The sequence below is a fragment of the Bubalus bubalis genome, chromosome 14 (assembly GCF_019923935.1).
Source record: "Bubalus bubalis isolate 160015118507 breed Murrah chromosome 14, NDDB_SH_1, whole genome shotgun sequence".
Lineage (NCBI taxonomy): Eukaryota > Metazoa > Chordata > Mammalia > Artiodactyla > Bovidae > Bubalus > Bubalus bubalis.
In genome coordinates this window covers 35,688,997-35,707,306 of record NC_059170.1, presented here as the reverse complement: position 1 = coordinate 35,707,306, position 18,310 = coordinate 35,688,997, and the positions used below count along the sequence as shown (strand labels likewise).

General features: G+C 40.5%; 2 protein-coding genes across 9 annotated transcripts in view; one reads left to right on the top strand and one right to left on the bottom strand.

Moving 5' to 3' along the window:
- Nucleotides 1-875: 875 nt before the first annotated feature.
- TRMT6 (tRNA methyltransferase 6 non-catalytic subunit) lies at nucleotides 876-12,522 on the bottom strand. 3 transcript variants are annotated; one of them, XM_006047740.3, is made up of 11 exons: nucleotides 12,245-12,522; nucleotides 9,375-9,502; nucleotides 7,400-7,509; nucleotides 6,761-6,852; nucleotides 6,550-6,633; nucleotides 6,159-6,283; nucleotides 5,033-5,391; nucleotides 4,565-4,650; nucleotides 3,830-3,932; nucleotides 3,652-3,738; nucleotides 876-2,351 (listed from the first exon to the last, which is right to left on the bottom strand). In XM_006047740.3, the coding sequence occupies exons 1-11, from the start codon at nucleotides 12,370-12,372 to the stop codon at nucleotides 2,160-2,162; spliced, it is 1,494 nt and encodes a 497-aa protein (XP_006047802.2). In that variant the 5' UTR covers nucleotides 12,373-12,522; the 3' UTR covers nucleotides 876-2,159. The 3 variants fall into 3 exon arrangements, with proteins under 3 accessions (XP_006047802.2, XP_025119821.2, XP_044783848.1); XM_025264036.2 differs by lacking the exon at nucleotides 9,375-9,502 and having other exon boundaries at nucleotides 12,245-12,497; XM_044927913.1 differs by lacking the exons at nucleotides 7,400-7,509; nucleotides 9,375-9,502 and having other exon boundaries at nucleotides 12,245-12,383.
- Nucleotides 12,523-12,663: 141 nt separating this feature from the next.
- The window catches only part of MCM8 (minichromosome maintenance 8 homologous recombination repair factor), a 58,120-nt gene continuing 52,473 nt past the window's right edge, over nucleotides 12,664-18,310 (top strand). For 2 of the 6 annotated variants that reach the window (XM_044927911.1, XM_044927910.1), the window contains exons 1-4: nucleotides 12,665-12,970; nucleotides 15,820-15,966; nucleotides 16,246-16,329; nucleotides 18,220-18,302. In XM_044927911.1, coding sequence (XP_044783846.1) covers nucleotides 15,822-15,966; nucleotides 16,246-16,329; nucleotides 18,220-18,302 — 312 coding nt within the window. In that variant the 5' untranslated portion in view covers nucleotides 12,665-12,970; nucleotides 15,820-15,821. Of the gene's footprint in view, nucleotides 12,995-15,761; nucleotides 15,967-16,245; nucleotides 16,330-18,219; nucleotides 18,303-18,310 lie in introns of all 6 variants that reach the window. The other 4 variants (XM_044927909.1, XM_044927908.1, XM_006047739.3 and 1 more) reach the window with 4 other exon arrangements.

Sequence of the window (18,310 nt, the reverse complement as noted above, 5' to 3'; positions counted from 1 at the left end):
CATACAATTTTAGTATACCTTTAAGCTAAAAAAATCTAATTAACACATTATATTTCCAAGTACCCTAATCAAATGAAGAGTATGATGGACATTAATGATTGTCTTTACTTTTTGATGGCCACTCATTAAAGTGCTATTTCGCATAACTCTCCTGGTGACTGGATGTCCAGTAGCCATAGAATTACCCACTTACCTGCTCCAAAGGTGATGTCCATTTTACAAACAAGACACGTGTGATTTGGGTGTCCACACATAAGTGTTTCTCAAGTAGTTGGTTATGCTCCAGCAGCACCAGTGTCACCTGGAAACTTAGAAATGTGAATTTTCTGCCCCATCACAGACTTACTTAGAAACTCAGTGGAGCTCAACAATCTGTGTTTTAATAAGCCCACGAGGGGATTCTGGTGCACACTAAATCTTCAAACCACTGAATTAAATCATCAGTACTCAAAGATTAAGTAAATTACATGAATGAGAAAAAGTAATAGGTAAACCTGGTGCAGTAAGTTCACAAGTCAACTCCAGGGTAGCTATACGGGCACACAGGGCCTTGGCAGTGCAGACCCCTAGACTGAACTGAATGAGATGGGACTTGAAAACTGCTGGAGTTTCAAGTAGGGTATGGTTCTAACAACAGTGACCAGTGGAGACCAGCCACTACTGAATCTGTCTGTGCATATATTGTGTTCTCTTTGACCAGACTTGACTGGATGCATGCGGGTGACAAGTGTTTTCATGGACATGTTCAGTGAATCCATGCCTGGATTGGAAATGCCAATCCAGGCATGTTTTCTTACACAGACCATGTGTCACAATCAGCTGAAAGCGAATGAAGGTGGCATCACTAACCGCATCATTAATATAAGTCAGACAGATCATACTACGAAATGCTTTTATTCCTTAAAAGCAATTGTTTTAAGAAAGAGGAATCAGAACTGTACTTGTTGGTAATCACAACTGGCCATTTTTAGAACAGTACATGCTATTAGGAAAGAGCAATCTTTTTTTCTTTTTGAGATGCTCCTTGCTGGATGGTCCACATCTATTCTATAATGACATTAACAACATACATGATGAACATGTTTAATGAGCAAGACTCAGATTCTCAATGGACAAGAGCCTTGACTTTCTCTAAACATTTTTTCTTGGCTGTAGCAGATGACCAAAATAATTTGATTATACTTTTTTTCAGAGCTTAGAAAGGCTAACCCCCACTCATACCAGAGCTCAACAAACCAGCATTAATAATCACCAAAAAAGGCACTTTAAAATACATTTGACAAGGAGTGACACTAATGCAATGAGGACTGGTCTAAGCCCTGCACTCAACTTTGTTATAGTTCATACAGTGCATTCTGTCTCCATGTGCATGTGTGTGTACATAAATATATATGTGCATATACCAACATTCACACACATGTATTTATCTATCTCCATAAGTCTCTGGGGAGAGAAAAAACCATTTGCTTCCTTTAATAGTACATAAAAATTCTAGTCACTTTATTTGGAACAAAAGAATGAGAGGTTTGGCAAATCAATGCAAAAAAGTACCCTACTACACCTATTGACAAAAAGAGCAATAAAATAAATACTCAAGAGTTTTTTCCAGGTTATCAACTATTAAAATAGTACAATATTTTTTAAAAGTTTATTCCATTGAAAGGAAAAGGATGGACATTTTTGGTACTGTAAATCTCACACACATTCATATTGCTTAGGTTGAAGAGAACGTAATGAAGAGAGTAAATTTCTTCCACAAATTCCTTCTTTATAGTACCCAAGTTTCACTGATGATGTGTTATTCCACTTAGCTTAACATATAAACAAAATTTTGTATAAATATATTTCTTTGATCTCTAAATTCTCAAGAAATTTGCACAGAGTACTGAAAGGACTTAAAGATTTTTGTGAAATAAACAGAACTGGCCATATACCAGACCATTGCTTACCCCAGATGCAGGTATTTAGGCTCAAGGTTTTGAAAGTCCAAACCTAGCTATGTCAGAGATGGACAAAAGGCTTACTTGTCCTTCCTGGGAACAGGTGTATAAACAAGTTCTTATTCTTAGGATATGAAAACACAATTAGTAATGGCATTTAAGGTTTACTTACTAACTGTATAATGTCTGAGAACAAAAATCAAAGCAATTTTTAAAAAGTTATGAGTCAGATTCTGGGCATTTCCGTTTTTTAGCTGCTGGCTCTTCAGTCTTGTGAGATTCTAAAGTGCTGGTGCTAGATTTGAGACTGGGGTCTGCTTTAAGGTTGTCCATGGCAACAGTGAAGCCTGAGAGAAGGTACCCTCCACCTCCGCTCATCAGTAGTTTGGGATGACTTCGATCTGGCAAAACCTAATCAAGACAGAAAGACAGTCATGTTTCCCTAAGCAGATAAGGCCATGCTCACAATACACATGCCAGAAACCAGAATTTAAATGACGCAGATTCTCTTGAAGAGAGAACAATTTAATCAGACCAATTCCTAAGGAGGTCCTTCTTTCGCATAATAGTGCAGATGAAAGTATAGAAATTGATTTGAGGGATTTTCTTCGAAAAATATAAGTGAAATAACTTCTCTTAAACCTGAAGCAAGTTCCTGGAGGTAAAAGGGCAACTGGTTTGTGTAGTGCTCTGGGCCTGGCTTTCTTCCTCTTGGCTCCAGAAAGCTTCATGGTCAACAGCGGAGCTGGGTCCATGGAGAAGTAGCTATAGACATATAGCCAGAGCCTTCCTTCTCCAACACCCCGTTAACTCTTGTCAAAAATTCTTTTCTCCTGTTTCTAGAACTAAATAAGATGACTACTATGAAGTGCAGGGTTTTCCAGGTCTGCAGAATGTCCTGGATTAAGTAAGATGTCCAGGAAGCAAAGCAGGACCTGTGACAGTCATGGAGGTGCCCCCTCCGTCTTAGATCTCTAACAGGGAACTGGCTGTTGAGGTGAAGCAACAGAAAGCCTTTAGCTGCTGCTCCTTTAAGATGTGTGCCTTTGACAGTCACACATATGGAGGCTATGGGTTATTCCAAGTTGATAGCCAAGCACAGGTACCACAACTGTCCAATACTGCACTCCTCTAGTGGGCAATCTCTGCTCTGGGGTTCCTCATCATCCTGAGACTTTCTCGGAGCAGCACACAAGCCCTTCCTCCCGCTTTGTCCTCCAACTCTGTCATAGGCATCAGACCGGCACGATGGTCTGGCAACTCTCCCTGCCTAATCCTGCTCCCTCTCTCTTTATCTTTCAAAGGTGTTTCTCCAATCAATCTCTTACACTTCTACGTTTCAGAGAACCTGAACTTACAGACTCCACCAGGAAATCCTGAACACTTGCTGCAAAGACATCCCAGCAAAGAGGAAAGGGTCACCTTCTTGTTAGCTGAGGAATTTTGCTATTATCAGTTATTCACTGTACAGTGCTCTCAAAGCCTTGGGGAAACATAAGCACAGTTGTCTGCATTTTAAGTGTCTCTGGACTTGAGTTACTGACCATGACATGATACAAGGGTCAGGAAAGGTCAGGGCACTTTGAGTTACAGACATGAGACTCTTTCATCTCTGTAGATAGAAATAGGGAGATCCCCAGCTTTCAGCACTACTGTGCTGGCAACCAAGGAGAGTAGCTACCAGGGACTGGCTGTAAGAACAGGTACGTACCTGGTAATTTCTGAGCCAGGTTTCAGACAGTCTGAGGTTGATGACCCCTCCTCTTTCCCGAAGTTTTGTGTAGCACTCCAACAGAGGCTAAAGGCATATACAGAGTTCTATTAATAATTATTTTGAGGGCTTCAATGTTTAGATGTAAGAATTCTAGTCCATTCCATTTCAGTATTACCTCTTTATACTGACAGTAGACCACGAATGGCCTTGAAGGAGCCACAAAGTCCAGCAAAGACAGCAGCAGTGGAGTGGGATGGAAACGACTAGCTACAATTAAACTGCAAGACAGTGAGACAAAGTATTTCTCTATGTTCCAAGGTGGAGCACAGGTTTTGAAATGCATCTAAAATATTCATATATTTATTTGCATGACTCACACAAGGAAGACTTTTAAATACAATATTCTAGAGATTCCAAACAGTAAAATCATGAACTATTACTTTCTAAGAAACACAAATTGGATTATAAACTCTCATGGTGCTTGGCAACTCGAGGTGGAATTTAATGACATTCTTGATTAAAAAAAAAAAAGTCTGGAAACAAATTCAACATTGTAATATTGGCTTTGTAGATACCCAAGTCTACCTCTCCTGTCAGATTTTCCTTAGCCCTTGCCCTTAGCCAGTATCACATCAACTGGAATGCCCCACCCACTGCAGCTAGTGGGACTGCAAAGCCCCATCTGATCATGTGCTATCATTGGAGAAATTTCAATTTCTTTTAAAACTCTGAAATCAGCATAATCAATTTCCCACCCCTGCCAGATGCAGTCTCCTTTCTTTACAAATCCAAGACAGAATCATCATGTTTGTTCCCGCTACAACCAAAGCAGATAAGCAGAGAGTGCTAATCTGCCTGAAGCAGAGCCGTTGAACACCAAGACATCGCCTGTGATCTTTCATCAACGCACCCATCTGCGTTTCTTTCACTCAGCAGAGCAGCAGCCTCTAAATGTCTTTTCTTCTGCTCTTCCTGTCTCCTCTGCTTTTCCTGAATCTTCAAGAAGAAAAATAAGAAACCAACATGCTGAGTCAGGTTTTTGGAAATACTAGTCTATCCAAACATTTTAACAATAATTATCAACTTGAACTAAAGCAACAGAGGGAGATCATTTATAGGGAAGTTGAAAACACATAAGATCCCTGCTGTTATAAAACCATCATGGAGCTACCTATATAATGCTTCTGTATCCTAAAGTTCCATCCCAAAGATGAAATCACACATGTATACACTCACACACACTCTTTCTCTGTTTTGATATTTATTTTCTTGGGAGCTGATGCTCTTAAAGTCAAATCAAATCTCAAGGCTTACATGAAGTTAACTGAAGCCTTGGGGAAAGCATTATGAGGGTAGTGGGAACTCTTAACATTCTTACATAATCCTTTTTACTGCCACTCTCTTTAGGCTCCTTATAGTCTGGATCTTGAGAGACAACTTCCATTCTTTCTTGTTCTTCTGGGTGATTGCTCTCTGGGGCCTCTGCTATGCTATCTTCATTCTCTTGTTCAGAAGTCTGTTTTTCCTCCAGTGTGCCATTACTTTCTTCAACTGAAGCACTGTCTTTCGGCTCTGAAGACAACATCTCGGCAGAAAATGTACCATTTAAGAGACTGTCCACTTTGTTGAGGGGGAATTCATAAAGACCACTGAGGAAAGATTTTGGAAAACCAAAACATGCTGTTGCTGCCCGAACAGGTCCACCTCCAGGATAAAGCTGAATAATGGAGCCAAAACCTGAAAAGATAAAAGAAACAGACATCTGCTTAATGGAGACAACTTGACTACGCAACCCTCAGGGTATGCCATGTTATGGAGACTGAAAGTTTCTCTGCTTTATGCTGTTCAGAGGTTGAAGATGATGCACCTCCTCAGGGAGGTCCGTCTGGACTCTATGTATCTTCCCAATGGAGGCAACAGAATTCCAAACAGGTACACAGGAAGTCTTAAAGAAGCATACCCCCATTGACACTACAGTAAAACCCTGTGAGCCTACAAATTTGTATGTCACATGATTGGCAACTGGCTCTCAGATTCTCTCTTGGCCAATCTTTAAACAGGCAGTTAAAAGTTCTTATCTTCAACAGGGTCAGAGAAAGGGTAGGCAAATCAGGCTGTGTTGTTTTCCTCTAGGATAGAATACATACCTAGTATTCTTCCCACCCTATTCCCTCCCCTCAATTCAGGCCAATAAAATGAGCACCAGTTACCCAAGAGTTTACTGAAATCACTGTCCTGAAGTCCTAGCCAGTCACAGGCTTCAGAACCACCCCCACTGGCATGGAAGCTGGAAAGGACACTGCCACTAGGGATGCCAACACAGCTCAGGCTGGGAGATGTGGACTGTGGAGAAAGCTCCCAGAGACTGGAGCTGTGCAGGCACACCCAAGTCATTTCATGAACTTCCAGTAACTCAACCTCACTTTCCATGAGTTTGAATTTTTTAGACTCCTCTACTCAAATCATGGTAGGCTTTTAATGAACATCAAAACATTAAATCTTACCTCCCATTCGTTCCATCATCGCACCCAGCACCAAGCCTGCACACGTCTCCATCACAATCATTTTATTGCCAGCACGGATATTTCCCAATGTCAACATCTGGGCGAGTGTATCGTATCTCATGTGGCTAAGGAAAAAAGAATAATGTATTCATTTTTAGCTAAGCAAAGTCTTCTATTTTAACCATCATTTTTCAAGTTTTGTTTGTTTCATAAAAATGATGTTGATAAGATTATTGATTGCTTTGGAGGCAATAGTAAAAAAGGACTTACAATTTATGAAGTAGGAGGATACTTTATGCAGATGAGCAAGATTTTCATTTTATTTAAAATCATGACTTTCTTAAAGATATATTTTCCCCCAATTATACTTTTGAAAGGAAACAAAGCGTACTTAATTTTTCCAGGTTCTCTTGCATAATACATAACTGAAAGAATGCGGGTGGATGGCTTCACAACAGTAATCATGGCTTCATATCTGGGGGAAGAAAAACAGAATGTTAGTTTTAAAAAGCTAGTCTAAAAATATTTTATTTAAATAATACATTTTATAAATCTATAAAAATATTTTGTATTTTCATCCTTTTAAAAGCATAATTACTTACTTCTTTTTCTTCTTTTTTATATATTTATCTTGAGCAAATTCTGTCTTGTCTCGGAATGTTGTACTATTTTCAATTAATTGCTGAACTATTTCCTATAAGAAAAGGAGCAAGCAGATTTCCTGAAACTTTATTTTCATAGCACAGATAACTTCAAAGGTTTCTTACCACAGAGTGTATCCAAAAGTCTGATTCTCCAGGCCCTTTTTCACAGAAGTCCAAATGGATGAACTTAGTATTTTTAGACTCTATCCAGAATTTGTATTAAAATATTAGTACCTTATAACTCCATTTAAATCAAAGTAAAAGAACAGATATATACAATTTAGGGAGAAAAGAAGTAATGTACACTGTCAGTCCTGAAGACACTGGCTGAAAACATTATTGAAAATGAACAAAGTCAAGCTCTAAGATGCAATAAGTTATCAAATTCCCTTTTGTTAACAGTATTAGTAATGTCATTCACTTACATTCCTGTGTATAAGAAACAAAATCTTTGATACACTGCATAAACACTTCAAGCTATTTTTAATAGAAATGTACTGTATTTTTACATCTTACCTTAGGAAAAGTCTGCTTTAAAAAGCAACCAATTTCCTAAATAAAAAATGAAAATGAAACAAAAAATTCTTTGAATTTTACCTCGCCTTTAATGCCTTTGTCCTTTAAAGCTTTTATGTCATCTTGAGTAAGTTTCTGAGATTTTCCATCATCAATTATATTTCGATTATCAGTGCCCGCTTCTTTGGTTTCTAAGGAAGAAAATTGCTCTATGACATATATTATCTGAAATTATTTAAAAATCTTTCTTCTTCTAAGTTTATATCTATATCCAGCCCATCAGACAGTTAAATTTGGCCTTTCAGTTCTACTTCTTTTGTTGTTCAGTTGCTAAGTCATGTCAGACTCTTTGTGACCGCATGGACTGTACTCACCAGGTTCCTCTGTCCTCTACTATCTCCCAGAGTTTGCTCAAATTCATGTCCATGGAGTCCGTGATGCTAACCATCTCATCCTGTGCTGCCCTCTTCTTCTTTTGCCTTCAATCTTTCTCAGCATCAGGGTCTTTTCCAATGAATTCCACTGCCCCCACCCCAATCCACTATTCTTTCTTGTCCCAACTAGCCCAAGCCTCTCACTCATATTCTTGCTTCCACTCTTGCTCCCTAACAATCCACCTGGACAGCAGAGTTCTTTTTAAAATGCAAACTGGCTCATCTATTCCAACGCACAAAACCACACAGTGACTTCCTGTAGCAATTTAAAGGCGACATGCAAGGTTATACATGATTTGGTACCTGGCTACTTTTCAGGTCTCATTTCTCAAGCCCTGTACTCAGCCACTCCACTTCCTCATGTTCCTCAGACACAGCAGCGTGGTTACAATGCGGGAATTTGGCATTTGCTGCTCCCTCCACCTGGAATGCTCTTGCAACGTTTCCAAGTGGGTGGATCCTCTTTACATCACTCAGGGCTGAGCTCACCATCTTAGCCAAGTCTTACCTCATTCAATCAGCCTTCAGTACACCTCCCTGCTCCATCATCTGTGTAGCACACATCACCACCTGAAATTATGCTGTTTGCTTGTCTACTTGATTATTTTTGGCATTTCCCACTGCTAAGTGGGCATCCCTGGTGGCTCAGATGGCAAGGAATCTGCCCTTATGTGGGAGACCCAGGTTCAATCCCTGGGTTGGGAAGATCTTCTGAAGGAAGAAATGGCAACCCACTACAGTATTCTTACCTGGAGAATTCCACAGTCCATAGGGTTGCAAAGAGTCAGACAAGACTGAATGACTAACACTTCCACTGCTAAATAAATTTTATGGGATGGCCTATCTAACAAACTGCTGTAACTGCAGTGCTTAATCATGCCTGGAATGTATTTGATGGTTAATAAAAATATGAATATTTAGAAGTAATATTTAATAAATATTTAATAAAGTGGTTTGAACCAGAATTTCAATAGTATTTTAATTATTTAGTTTTAATAATAATTTTATTTTAAGTATACTTATTTTAATAAAAATTTAAGGATTCAATTTAATGATAATACTAAACCCATGGGGCTGTTACTTTAACAGGCAAGGCATTGTTAAAAACTTCCTATGTGTCATATGATTGAATACTCACTATGGCTTGGTCATTAAGCATGTGTTATGGTCCTATTTTACAGATAAACTTTAGAGAAACCAAATAACTAGCTCAAAGTTACCAGGTAAGTGATGAAGCTGGAACTTAAACCTAGTCAGTTGAATTAAAAACCCGACATCTTATCCTCTTCCCTATATGCTAACTACCTCAAAAGTCGGTAACTTCTAGACACCAACAGGGCCCTACACCTGCTCTTACACTGAAGTTGCAAGGATTCATGGGATTAAATATCTGGCCCAAGGTCAGAGGGCTGGTTAATGATGGGCTGGAGTTAGAACCCAGGATATCTCAAAGCCAAAACCAAACCCTAATTCTTTCTACTGAGCTACAGTTCTCAGATTGTGAGTTCAGATTCCTTTGGGAACAGCCTGGGCTAGCATTTCAGAATTAATTCAGGTTGACAGGTTTCTGACTGGAGAGCTCAAGAGCATCTATTTCATTCATCCTAAGCAGTATAGTGCACCTGAAGTAGGCTCTTCCTTCTTCTTCTTAGGCTGAAGGCTTCCTCCATTGGTCACTTCAAATGTGGTTCCATAACTATGGCCAATGATGTTATCCAGATAGAACCACTGTTTTTCAAAAGTTACTTTCCTGGGGGGAAAAATGCAATCAATAAGCTGAATCTCATCTGCACTCAATTTAGGAAAGATATATTTGACCTAGTTTACTTCATAATCACTCTCCCTAAAGGAAAATTGGCAGCATTATCTCTGACCATGAACTGACAAATGAACGAAAGAGAACTGGGCTACGGGCAGATAGATAAAATTAACAAACAAGGCACAAAAACAAAGAATTTGGAATGAGAAACAGGGACAGAAGACATTATTTTTCCGAGGCACTGGTCTGGCTCCAATTTGCACTGACAAGATGTCCAAATTTGCATATTTCAGATTTCCTGAGTAGCATAAAGTGTTGCCAAGATTGCCGTGCCACTAAAACACATACTGTGACACCTCCTGAACACAAGAAAACCTCAAAACTGAACAATCATTGAGATGACATGGATTTAACAAATTCCCTGGCCTAATGGCCATTTTCTTTGAAAATTATCCAGTAAAACCAAATGATATTTGCCTGTAAACATTACTGACAATTTACACATTTGTAAGTGATGCCTAACACTGACAATGCTCTACTGAGGCCCAGGCAATTAGCTTTTCCCACTACCCAGATTTTGCTTTCCAGGTGGCACTAGTAGTAAACCCACCCTGCCAATGCAGGAGACCTAAGAGACACCAGTTTCATCCCTAGGTGGGGAAGATCCCCTGGAGAAGGAAATGGCACCCTACTCCACTATTCTTGCCTGGAGAATCCCACGGACAGAGGAGCCTGGCAGGCTACAGTCCATAGGGTTGCAAAGAGTCGGACATGACTGAAGCACAGCACAATTTAAAAAGGAAATCCCACAAAAGCCAAAAAAACCTTTCCTTTCAAAAGAAGAGAAATAACACCTGCTGAGTGTTGATCAGAGGTTAGGTAGTATGTGTCAGATGGTTCACACTTTGATTTAATTCTCAATTTAGTCATCCTGGACATAGCTCTTTCCAGATGAGCAATCTTGAAGCTCAGGAAAAGTGTCTTGCCCAAAATGCAGTTACATAGTAGGAGCTGGGATTCAAATCCAAGTCTGCCTGAACCCAAAGCCTGGTTCTTTCCACTACATGACACAGTCTATTCAACAAAGAACCAATGGATCTCAGGAAGTCTGTTTAGCTTCAGGACATGGCCCACACCGATAGAACTCTGAATTCTGAAAGACGTGTACTGACTAGTTTTTGTGCCCCATCCCACACCTTCTCTTTCTGTGTGCCCTGAGAGGCTGACCACGACAGAATCAGATGGCACCACATCACCCCGGCCAAAGGCTTCCCATCACTTCTAGACCCCTGGATGCATCACAAGTCTCTACTGGTGCTCTAAACCTTTTCATAACTCTGTATGTGTATCTGTCACATCTTCATTAAGTCTCCTCACTTGAATCATCTGAGTGAATTTCTCCAAGATCCTAAGCGAATCAGACAGGGCCAATTCATGTTCTTTGCTGGGTCCTCAATGACTGACACATAATAAACACTCAAAATATCTGTGGACATGAATCCCCTCAGAGAAGCTGAAACTCAGCTCAGACTAGATTGTGCACCATCCCCTGCCTCATCCTTTGAGTAGTCCAGTGCTTGTGAAACACTGGTTCTGAGCTGGGTTGGGTTGACCCTCTGGCAGCTGATCTGATATGCAAAGAAGGGTACATCACTCAAACTGACTGGCCTGACAGGAGGTCGCTGTCAGGAAAGTGGGACCTAGTCAGAAGGACATGGGCAAGAATGAGATGTGCAGAGTCTGCTCACAGAGCCAGGATTGCTTCTGCCCAACCAGATGAGTGCAGCCCTGTGGAAAAAGTGAAGGGACAGTCTGCCCTGGAATGCAGTTGAGCTCAGAATCATTTTCTAAATAAAATGGAAACTAATGCTATGCTTCTGCCAAGAAAACTGATAAAAAGTGTTTCAAAGTATGTCTTAAGAATACTTTTTAGAAATAAAGATGTTGCTGTCTGTCTCCTTGGGAATGAAAAGCCTAGTATAAAAGAGTATGTTTTTTAAGACCCACATTCGAACAACCACATCTTGTGATAAAGCAACTTAAAAGGACAATACGAGAAAGAAAAACCAAAGGTTCACCTGTATAGTCGTTATACAGTTGTGTTAACTGTGGAATCATTCGTCAAACTTATAACCTAAGGACTTTGCTGTACTGCTATATTTAAATTTAAAAGCTTAATTAATATAAGCATTTTATAGAAATTATGTACTTGGAAGCAAGCACACATTTCTAATCAGAAAATCTGGGAGGGGAAAAAGGTGTTGGTTTCAAGAACACAAAATAGTGATGAGGGGGTTCTGGGAGGCAAGGATGAGATTAGAGGGTGAAGGCTGGGTTCTGTGAGAAGACAAGAGAGAAGAACCCAACATTTGAGGAAAGAACCCCAGGATGTGGGAAGTGGGGCGAGGAGGGGGGAAGAGGGGGCTTGCTGAAGAGGGGCGGGGCACACGACCGAGGGCCAAGAATGGGGAAAGGACTCTGGAAAGATTAAGTAAGATACATAAGATAGAGGACCAGGAATAAGGTCACGGCTCTGTTGGAAGACAGGAGGCGTGAGGGTGATCCCGAGGGCCAAGGATGGGATCCTGGGGGCTAAGTCCTCAGTGGAAAGATCCAAGAGGAGATAACGAGGGAGAAGATTGAGAATCCAGAGAACCAAGAAAGGGACCCCGGTGAGAGAGTATGTCTGGAAGGTGGCGGCGGAGAACTCCTAAGGCCAGAGACCTGACTTACTTTCTCCGCTGGACTTGCACTGCTTTAAACACATCTTCCCGTTTCAGCACCACGAAGTCGCCGTCGCGGATGCAGTGATTCCCGGGATACTGTGGCTGTGGGCCTGGTTGCTCCTCAGAGCTCTCCATGATGTTCAGAGGGTCTCTGCTCCGCAGCGTCTCTCCAGTTCCTCGCGCTCCGACCCTGGCGCTAGGCCGTTGCCGCCCGCAGGTTCACCTCCAGAAACCTAAGGGGACGCAAAGCCTCCGACCGGCACCGCCCCCACGTGCTGCGCGCCGCTTCCGCTTTCCGGTCGGAACCTAGGGAGGGCTTCCGGTAGCCTCGCGGCTTCCGTCTGGCTAATCTCCTTGATTGGCTGTCCTCCGTCCCGCCCCTCACATCTCTGCGCGGCTTCGGGTGGAAGTTGCGTCACAGAAGCGCCAAGAAAGAACTAGGGAAAGTTTGGTTTGCATCGCTGTTGTGGCTGCCTACTCTAGATGTTTTTTGGCTAACCTATGCGGCCTAGGTGGAGAAGTTGAGGTCCTCGAGCCGCTCCAACAGACAAGCCTTGGTCCTGCGCCGGAACGTCAGGAGAGCTAAGGGTGAAAAGTCTGCGAGGCTTGGGTAGAGTCACCTGAGGAGCTCGCACCGCGGAGTCTCTTCTCACCTCGCCTTGCCTTCCCACTAGAGGAAGCGAGAGTCAGCCGAGCAGTGAATTGAGTGTTTTGGGACCTCTGTCTTTTGCAAGTAAGAGCTTAGTCTTGAGGAGACGTAAGTGAAGTGGCGTATATAACCAAGCATAGCAGCCCGACAGTGGGTTTTACTCCTTCTCCAGACCTACCTCTTGGATTTGTGTTGGAATTTTTACTAGTTATTCTCACCATATTACCTCATTTGTAAAAGACGCGGCAGGTAGCGTTTGGAAGCAGCGCTTCAGCTTAAGAATGGCAGAGATGAAGTTTCAGCCCAGTACTGTCACCAGACAACTTTGATCTTAATCAGTTCGCTTATTTCCTCTGGTCTAAAGTTTCTTAATATATGACGTGGTTTATATATTATCAAAGCCCTATTAGTTCCTTAACATCATGAACTTATTAACTTATTTATTAATTAAATGCTTTAAATAAAGATGCGGATAGGCTGCCTTGGAATGAATTGCCCTACAGTCTGCTGCAGCTGCTAAGTTGCTTCAGTCGTATCCGACTCTGTGCGACCCCATAGACGGCAGGTCACCAGGCTCCCCCGTCCCTGGGATTCTCCAGGCAAGAACACTGGAGTGGGTTACCATTTCCTTCTCCAATGCATGAAAGTGAAAAGTGAAAATGAAGTCGCTCAGTCGTGTCGGACTCTTTGAGACCCCATGGACTGCAGCCCACCAGGCTCCTCCGCCCATGGGATTTTCCAGGCAAGAGTACTGGAGTGGGGTGCCATTACCTTCTCCGGCCCTACAGTCTATGTTATGATAAATTCTTATTTTTATCCTTAGGATAGGAACTTTTTTAAATTGAAGTGTAGTTGATTTATAATGTTAGATTCACGTGTACAATATAATGTTTAAATTTTTATAGATTATACTTCACTTAAAGTTATACTTAAGGGAATACCTTGGGCTAAGTGCTTCCACCGCAGGGGGCACAGGTTCCATCCTTGGTCAGGAAACTACGATCCTGCATGCAGTGCAGCCAAAAAAAAAAAAAAAAAACCGTAAAGAAAAGAAAATCCCAATCATAAAGTTATTATGAAATATTGGCTCTATTCCCTGTTGTGTGCATTGCATCTTTTTCAGTTACTTTATACCTAGTAGTTTGTACCTCTTAATCCCCTTTACCGATTCCACCCACAACCCTCTCTACTAGTTTTTAAACATTTAAAAAAATTTTTTTATTTATGGCTGTGTTGGGTCTTCCTTGTGGTGCCCTGGCTTCTCAATTAAGTGGCTTCTCTTGTTACGTAGCACAGGCTCCAGGGCTCCTGCGCCTCAGTATTTGCCCAGCTGGAGCTCAGTAATTTGTGGCACAGGGACTTAGTTGCCCCAAAGGCATGTGGATGCAAATTCCTAACCACTGGATCACCAGGGAAGTCTTTGTTTTATTTTTTAGATTCCACTTATAAGTGAAAATATACAGTACCTTTCTCTGACTTACTTCATTAAGCATAAAACTGTCCAGCTGTATCTATTTTGTTGCACATGGCAGAGTTTGTTTTTCATAGTTGAGTAATGTTTCATTGTGTGTGTGTATGTGTGTACATACCACATCTTCATCCATTCAATTTAGGTTGCTTCCATATCTTAGCTGTTGTAAATAATGTGTCTGTAAATGTTGGGGTGTATATACCTTTTTAAATTAGTGTTTTTGTTTTCTTCCTGTACTCTGGAGTGAAATTGCTGAATCATATGGTGGTTCTATTTTTAATTTCTTGAGGAAGCTCCACACTATTTTCCATAGTTGCTACACCAATTTACATTCCTACCAACAGTGTAGTAAGGTTCCCTTTTCTCCACATCCTCCCCAACATAAATTTGTTGTGTTTTTGACAATAGCCATTCTGACAGGTGTTAAGTGACAGCTCATTGTAGTTTTTGATTTGTGGCATGGCAAAGCTGTGACAAACCTAGACAGCATATTATAAAGCAGAGACATTACTTTGCTGAAAAAGGTCCTTATAGTCAAAGCTATGATTTTTCCCAGTGGATGGATGTGAGAGTTGGACCATAAAGAAGGCTTAGCGGTCGAAGAGTTGATGCTTTTGAACTGTGGTGATGGAGAAGACTCTTGAGAGTCCCTTGAACAGCAGGGAGATCAAATCAGTTAATCCTAAAGTAAACCAGTCCTGAATATTCATTGGAGGGACTGATGCTAAAGCTGAAGCTCTAATATTTTGGCTACCTGATGTGAAGAACTGAATCACTGAAAAAGATCCTGATGCTGAGAAAGATTGAGGTGGTTGGATAGCATCACCAACTCAATGAACATGAATTTGAGCAAGCTCCGGCATATGGTGAAGGATGGGGAAGCCTGGTGTGCTACAGTTCATGGGGTCGCAAAGAGTCGGACACGACTGAGTGAACAACAACAAATGACCAAAATGAAAATTAATTAAAAAAAGAATATCCATGTGTCTCTTATAAAAGTGGATAGAACACTGCTGGACTGACTGTAAGGTGCTATAATGATGTATTCCTGAAGTCACAGGTCAAGATAATGTTCAGCCAGTGCTGCCCTGTAATAAGTCTCACAACACTACAAAGTTATCTTAATTACCTCTTATTTTCACTTCTGTTGTGGGAATTCCTTGAAAACAAGTGTGGTATCTTTTTCTTATTTTTATCCCATGGTAAAAATAAGAAAAGGTTTAATCATTCAGTATACTTGCTTAAACATCTGTGGTATGCCTTAAAAAGAGATGAGGATTAGAAGAGTAACTGCAGAGTGTTTGGAGTTTGTACCATTCTGTGCAACATCTCAAGCCTGTTTGCTGGTCTCAAACTAGAATATATATTAATTTTTGCTTATTTACTGTGTTAATACATTTTTAGGAGTACAGTTTCCCCTACAGTTTTGATGAGGATTTTCCTATTCTCTATCTTTTAAAAGACATGAATGGAAAGTACAGAGGCAGAGGATTTGGACAAGGAAGAGTTCAAAGCTGGAAAAGTGGAAGAGGTGGTAGGGGCTTCTCAGGCAAATGGAGAGAAAAAGAGCACAGACCTGACCTGAATAAAGCCACAGGAAAACATCCTGGTAGGAGAGGCCAACAGTAGTTCAAATTTTTTTTTTTCTTCCATGAAGGAATCTGTTCATGCCTGTTGTGAAAAGCAGTTTAATTGAAATTTGTCTGTCTTTTATTTGATGTTACCCTTAAAGGTAACATTTGGATGTTAATATCCAAAATTAGTGAAACCTGTAATTTAGATATTTGTTAATAACATGTCAGTGTCTCATTAAAAGGGGAAGCAAATTAGAAAAAAATGTTTCTATTAACCCAGTATTCTGTTTTTGTGGGTTTTTTTGCTTTTTCAGAACAAATCCCACAGTCTTTGCTACTACAGTCAACATTGGATCAGTTCATACCATATAAAGGCTGGAAGCTTTATTTCTCTGAAGGTAGAGTTTAAAGTGCTAAAGTACTATAAGTCTTATTTTCTTAACTTTCTTTAGATGCTACATCTCAAATTACTATAATTTATTCTGCTTACATATATATATGTGTGTATATGTATTTTTATATATATATCTCCATCTCCTTTTCTTTAATCTTGATTCACCCAAACAAATTATGTTTCAGGAGCGTTATTTTTCATTTTTGTATCAGAAAAACAAACCCACACTAGTTATTTCAAAAAGAGGATTTAATACAGGGAATTGGGTATATAGACAGAGGATTAAAAGAACAAAAAGGGAACATTAAGGTAAACTCCTAGATAGCATTAGCTCTGGAAAACAGCAACTAACCTTTTGACTGAGGAAACAAAAGATAAATAGTGCTGAAGTTGGACTTCCTGGTTGTCTTAGCAGTAAAGAATCCACCTGCTGATGGATGAGATGTGGGTTTGATCCCTGGGTGGTGAAGATCCCCTGGAGAAGGAAATGGCAACCCACTCCAGTATTCTTCACAGGATAATCCCATGGACAGAGGAGCCTTATGGGCTACAGTCCACGGGGTTGCAAAAAGTTGGACGCAACTGAGCATGCGTGCACACTGAGGTTCCAGAACCTAAGAATTCAAAGGAGGAGCGACAGCATAGCTGCGGTTTCAGCCTTAGAGGGACACCCTACAAACCTGTATTTGGACCTCTGCAAAATATCTTTCAGAGCTGTGCTCAGACTCTGAGGTGAATTAAGCTGGTTGCTGCTGGTAATTCTGGCAGGAGAATGGTTGGTGCTTGGAGTTGGGGGCTAGAACTGTAGCTATCCTCTACATCTGGAGAAATGCTGAAAAGAATTGTAAACAATAAATTCCTTTCTTCCTATCCTTCCATCTGCCAATACCTAAAGTTGCCTTTAATTGGCAGAACTTTACAGAAATCTGGGAAATATATTGTGCAGATCTTGATAATAGAATCACAGAGCAGAAAATAGAAGGATAGGCTTAGAACCAAGAGACAACAACCAACAAAGTTTATGTAGAAACATAGTTAAGGAATCTCCTTTATCAGTTAACTTCATATATCTGTGTGTATGGATTTGGAGAATTGTCTTTTCTATGGTCTTATAGTATTGTGGGCTTGTTACATCTCCCTCTAGACTGCACTGCTTGCTTCATACCATGTACTCAGTATTCATTTTGTGAATGAAGAAAGTGATTTACAAATGCTTTCCCTATTAAGAGTTGTATTCTTTTTTTCTGTCATATGAGAAATGTTACGTTTCATAGTTGATGTGTCTTGTGTTGCTTTAGGATGCACTAGCCGCCAATACCTGCAATATTTCCCTAGCAGTTAGCGCAGAACAAGGCGCCTTTGGCCAGTTGTACTTTGAAACTCCAGTCTCCTTCACTGTACTGATTGTGGGAGACCAACTCAAAAATGTTACAGAACTTTACCAAGTGGAAGATAACTTTACAGTTTTGGGACTGGAGTCAAGTTGTAACCTACCTACCCTGATCTCAGGAAGGGATCTGACAAGTGGCTATTTGGACTAGTAGGATTTTCTTTGCAAAGAGATAAGAGTTTAGTCTGTGTGCTAAACTTTGGCTCTATCATGTAAGCTATTTGAACTAGTAGGTCTTACTAGGTGTCACATTTCATTGTAAAGATTTTCAGATATTGGTGGTTTTAGAGCTACTTCCTGTCTGCATTTCAGATTATGCAGACCTGAACTTGTTTTAGAATCTTAAGTTTACATTTTATACCAGTTCTAATCTAAATGTAATCAGAATGCACAGTGATTATAAGCCATCTACCATGTATATAAATAGTATTTCTTCTGTCTCATGAAAAATATGCTTATACATTTGTGATTATTATTAGTCTGATGTCGTATTTGTTGGATTAGTTTACAGTGACAGCATTCCTTTTATTGAGAAGATTGAAGCATTTGAAAGTTTTTTCACAGAGCGTATTGAGTTATATGATAAGGTAAGGTT

Bases quoted from the DNA above. Each gene is read 5' to 3' on its own strand.
- TRMT6 (XM_006047740.3), bottom strand. From the start codon at position 12,372: ATGGAGAGCTCTGAGGAGCAACCAGGCCCACAGCCACAGTATCCCGGG. The intron at 5,392-6,158 runs GTAAGATTTAAT...TTATCTTTTCAG, and splicing joins GATGATGGAACGAATGGGAG to GTTTTGGCTCCATTATTCAG. The intron at 3,933-4,564 runs GTGCGTTGATGA...ACTGTCTTGCAG, and splicing joins AGTGAAAGAAACGCAGATGG to TTTAATTGTAGCTAGTCGTT.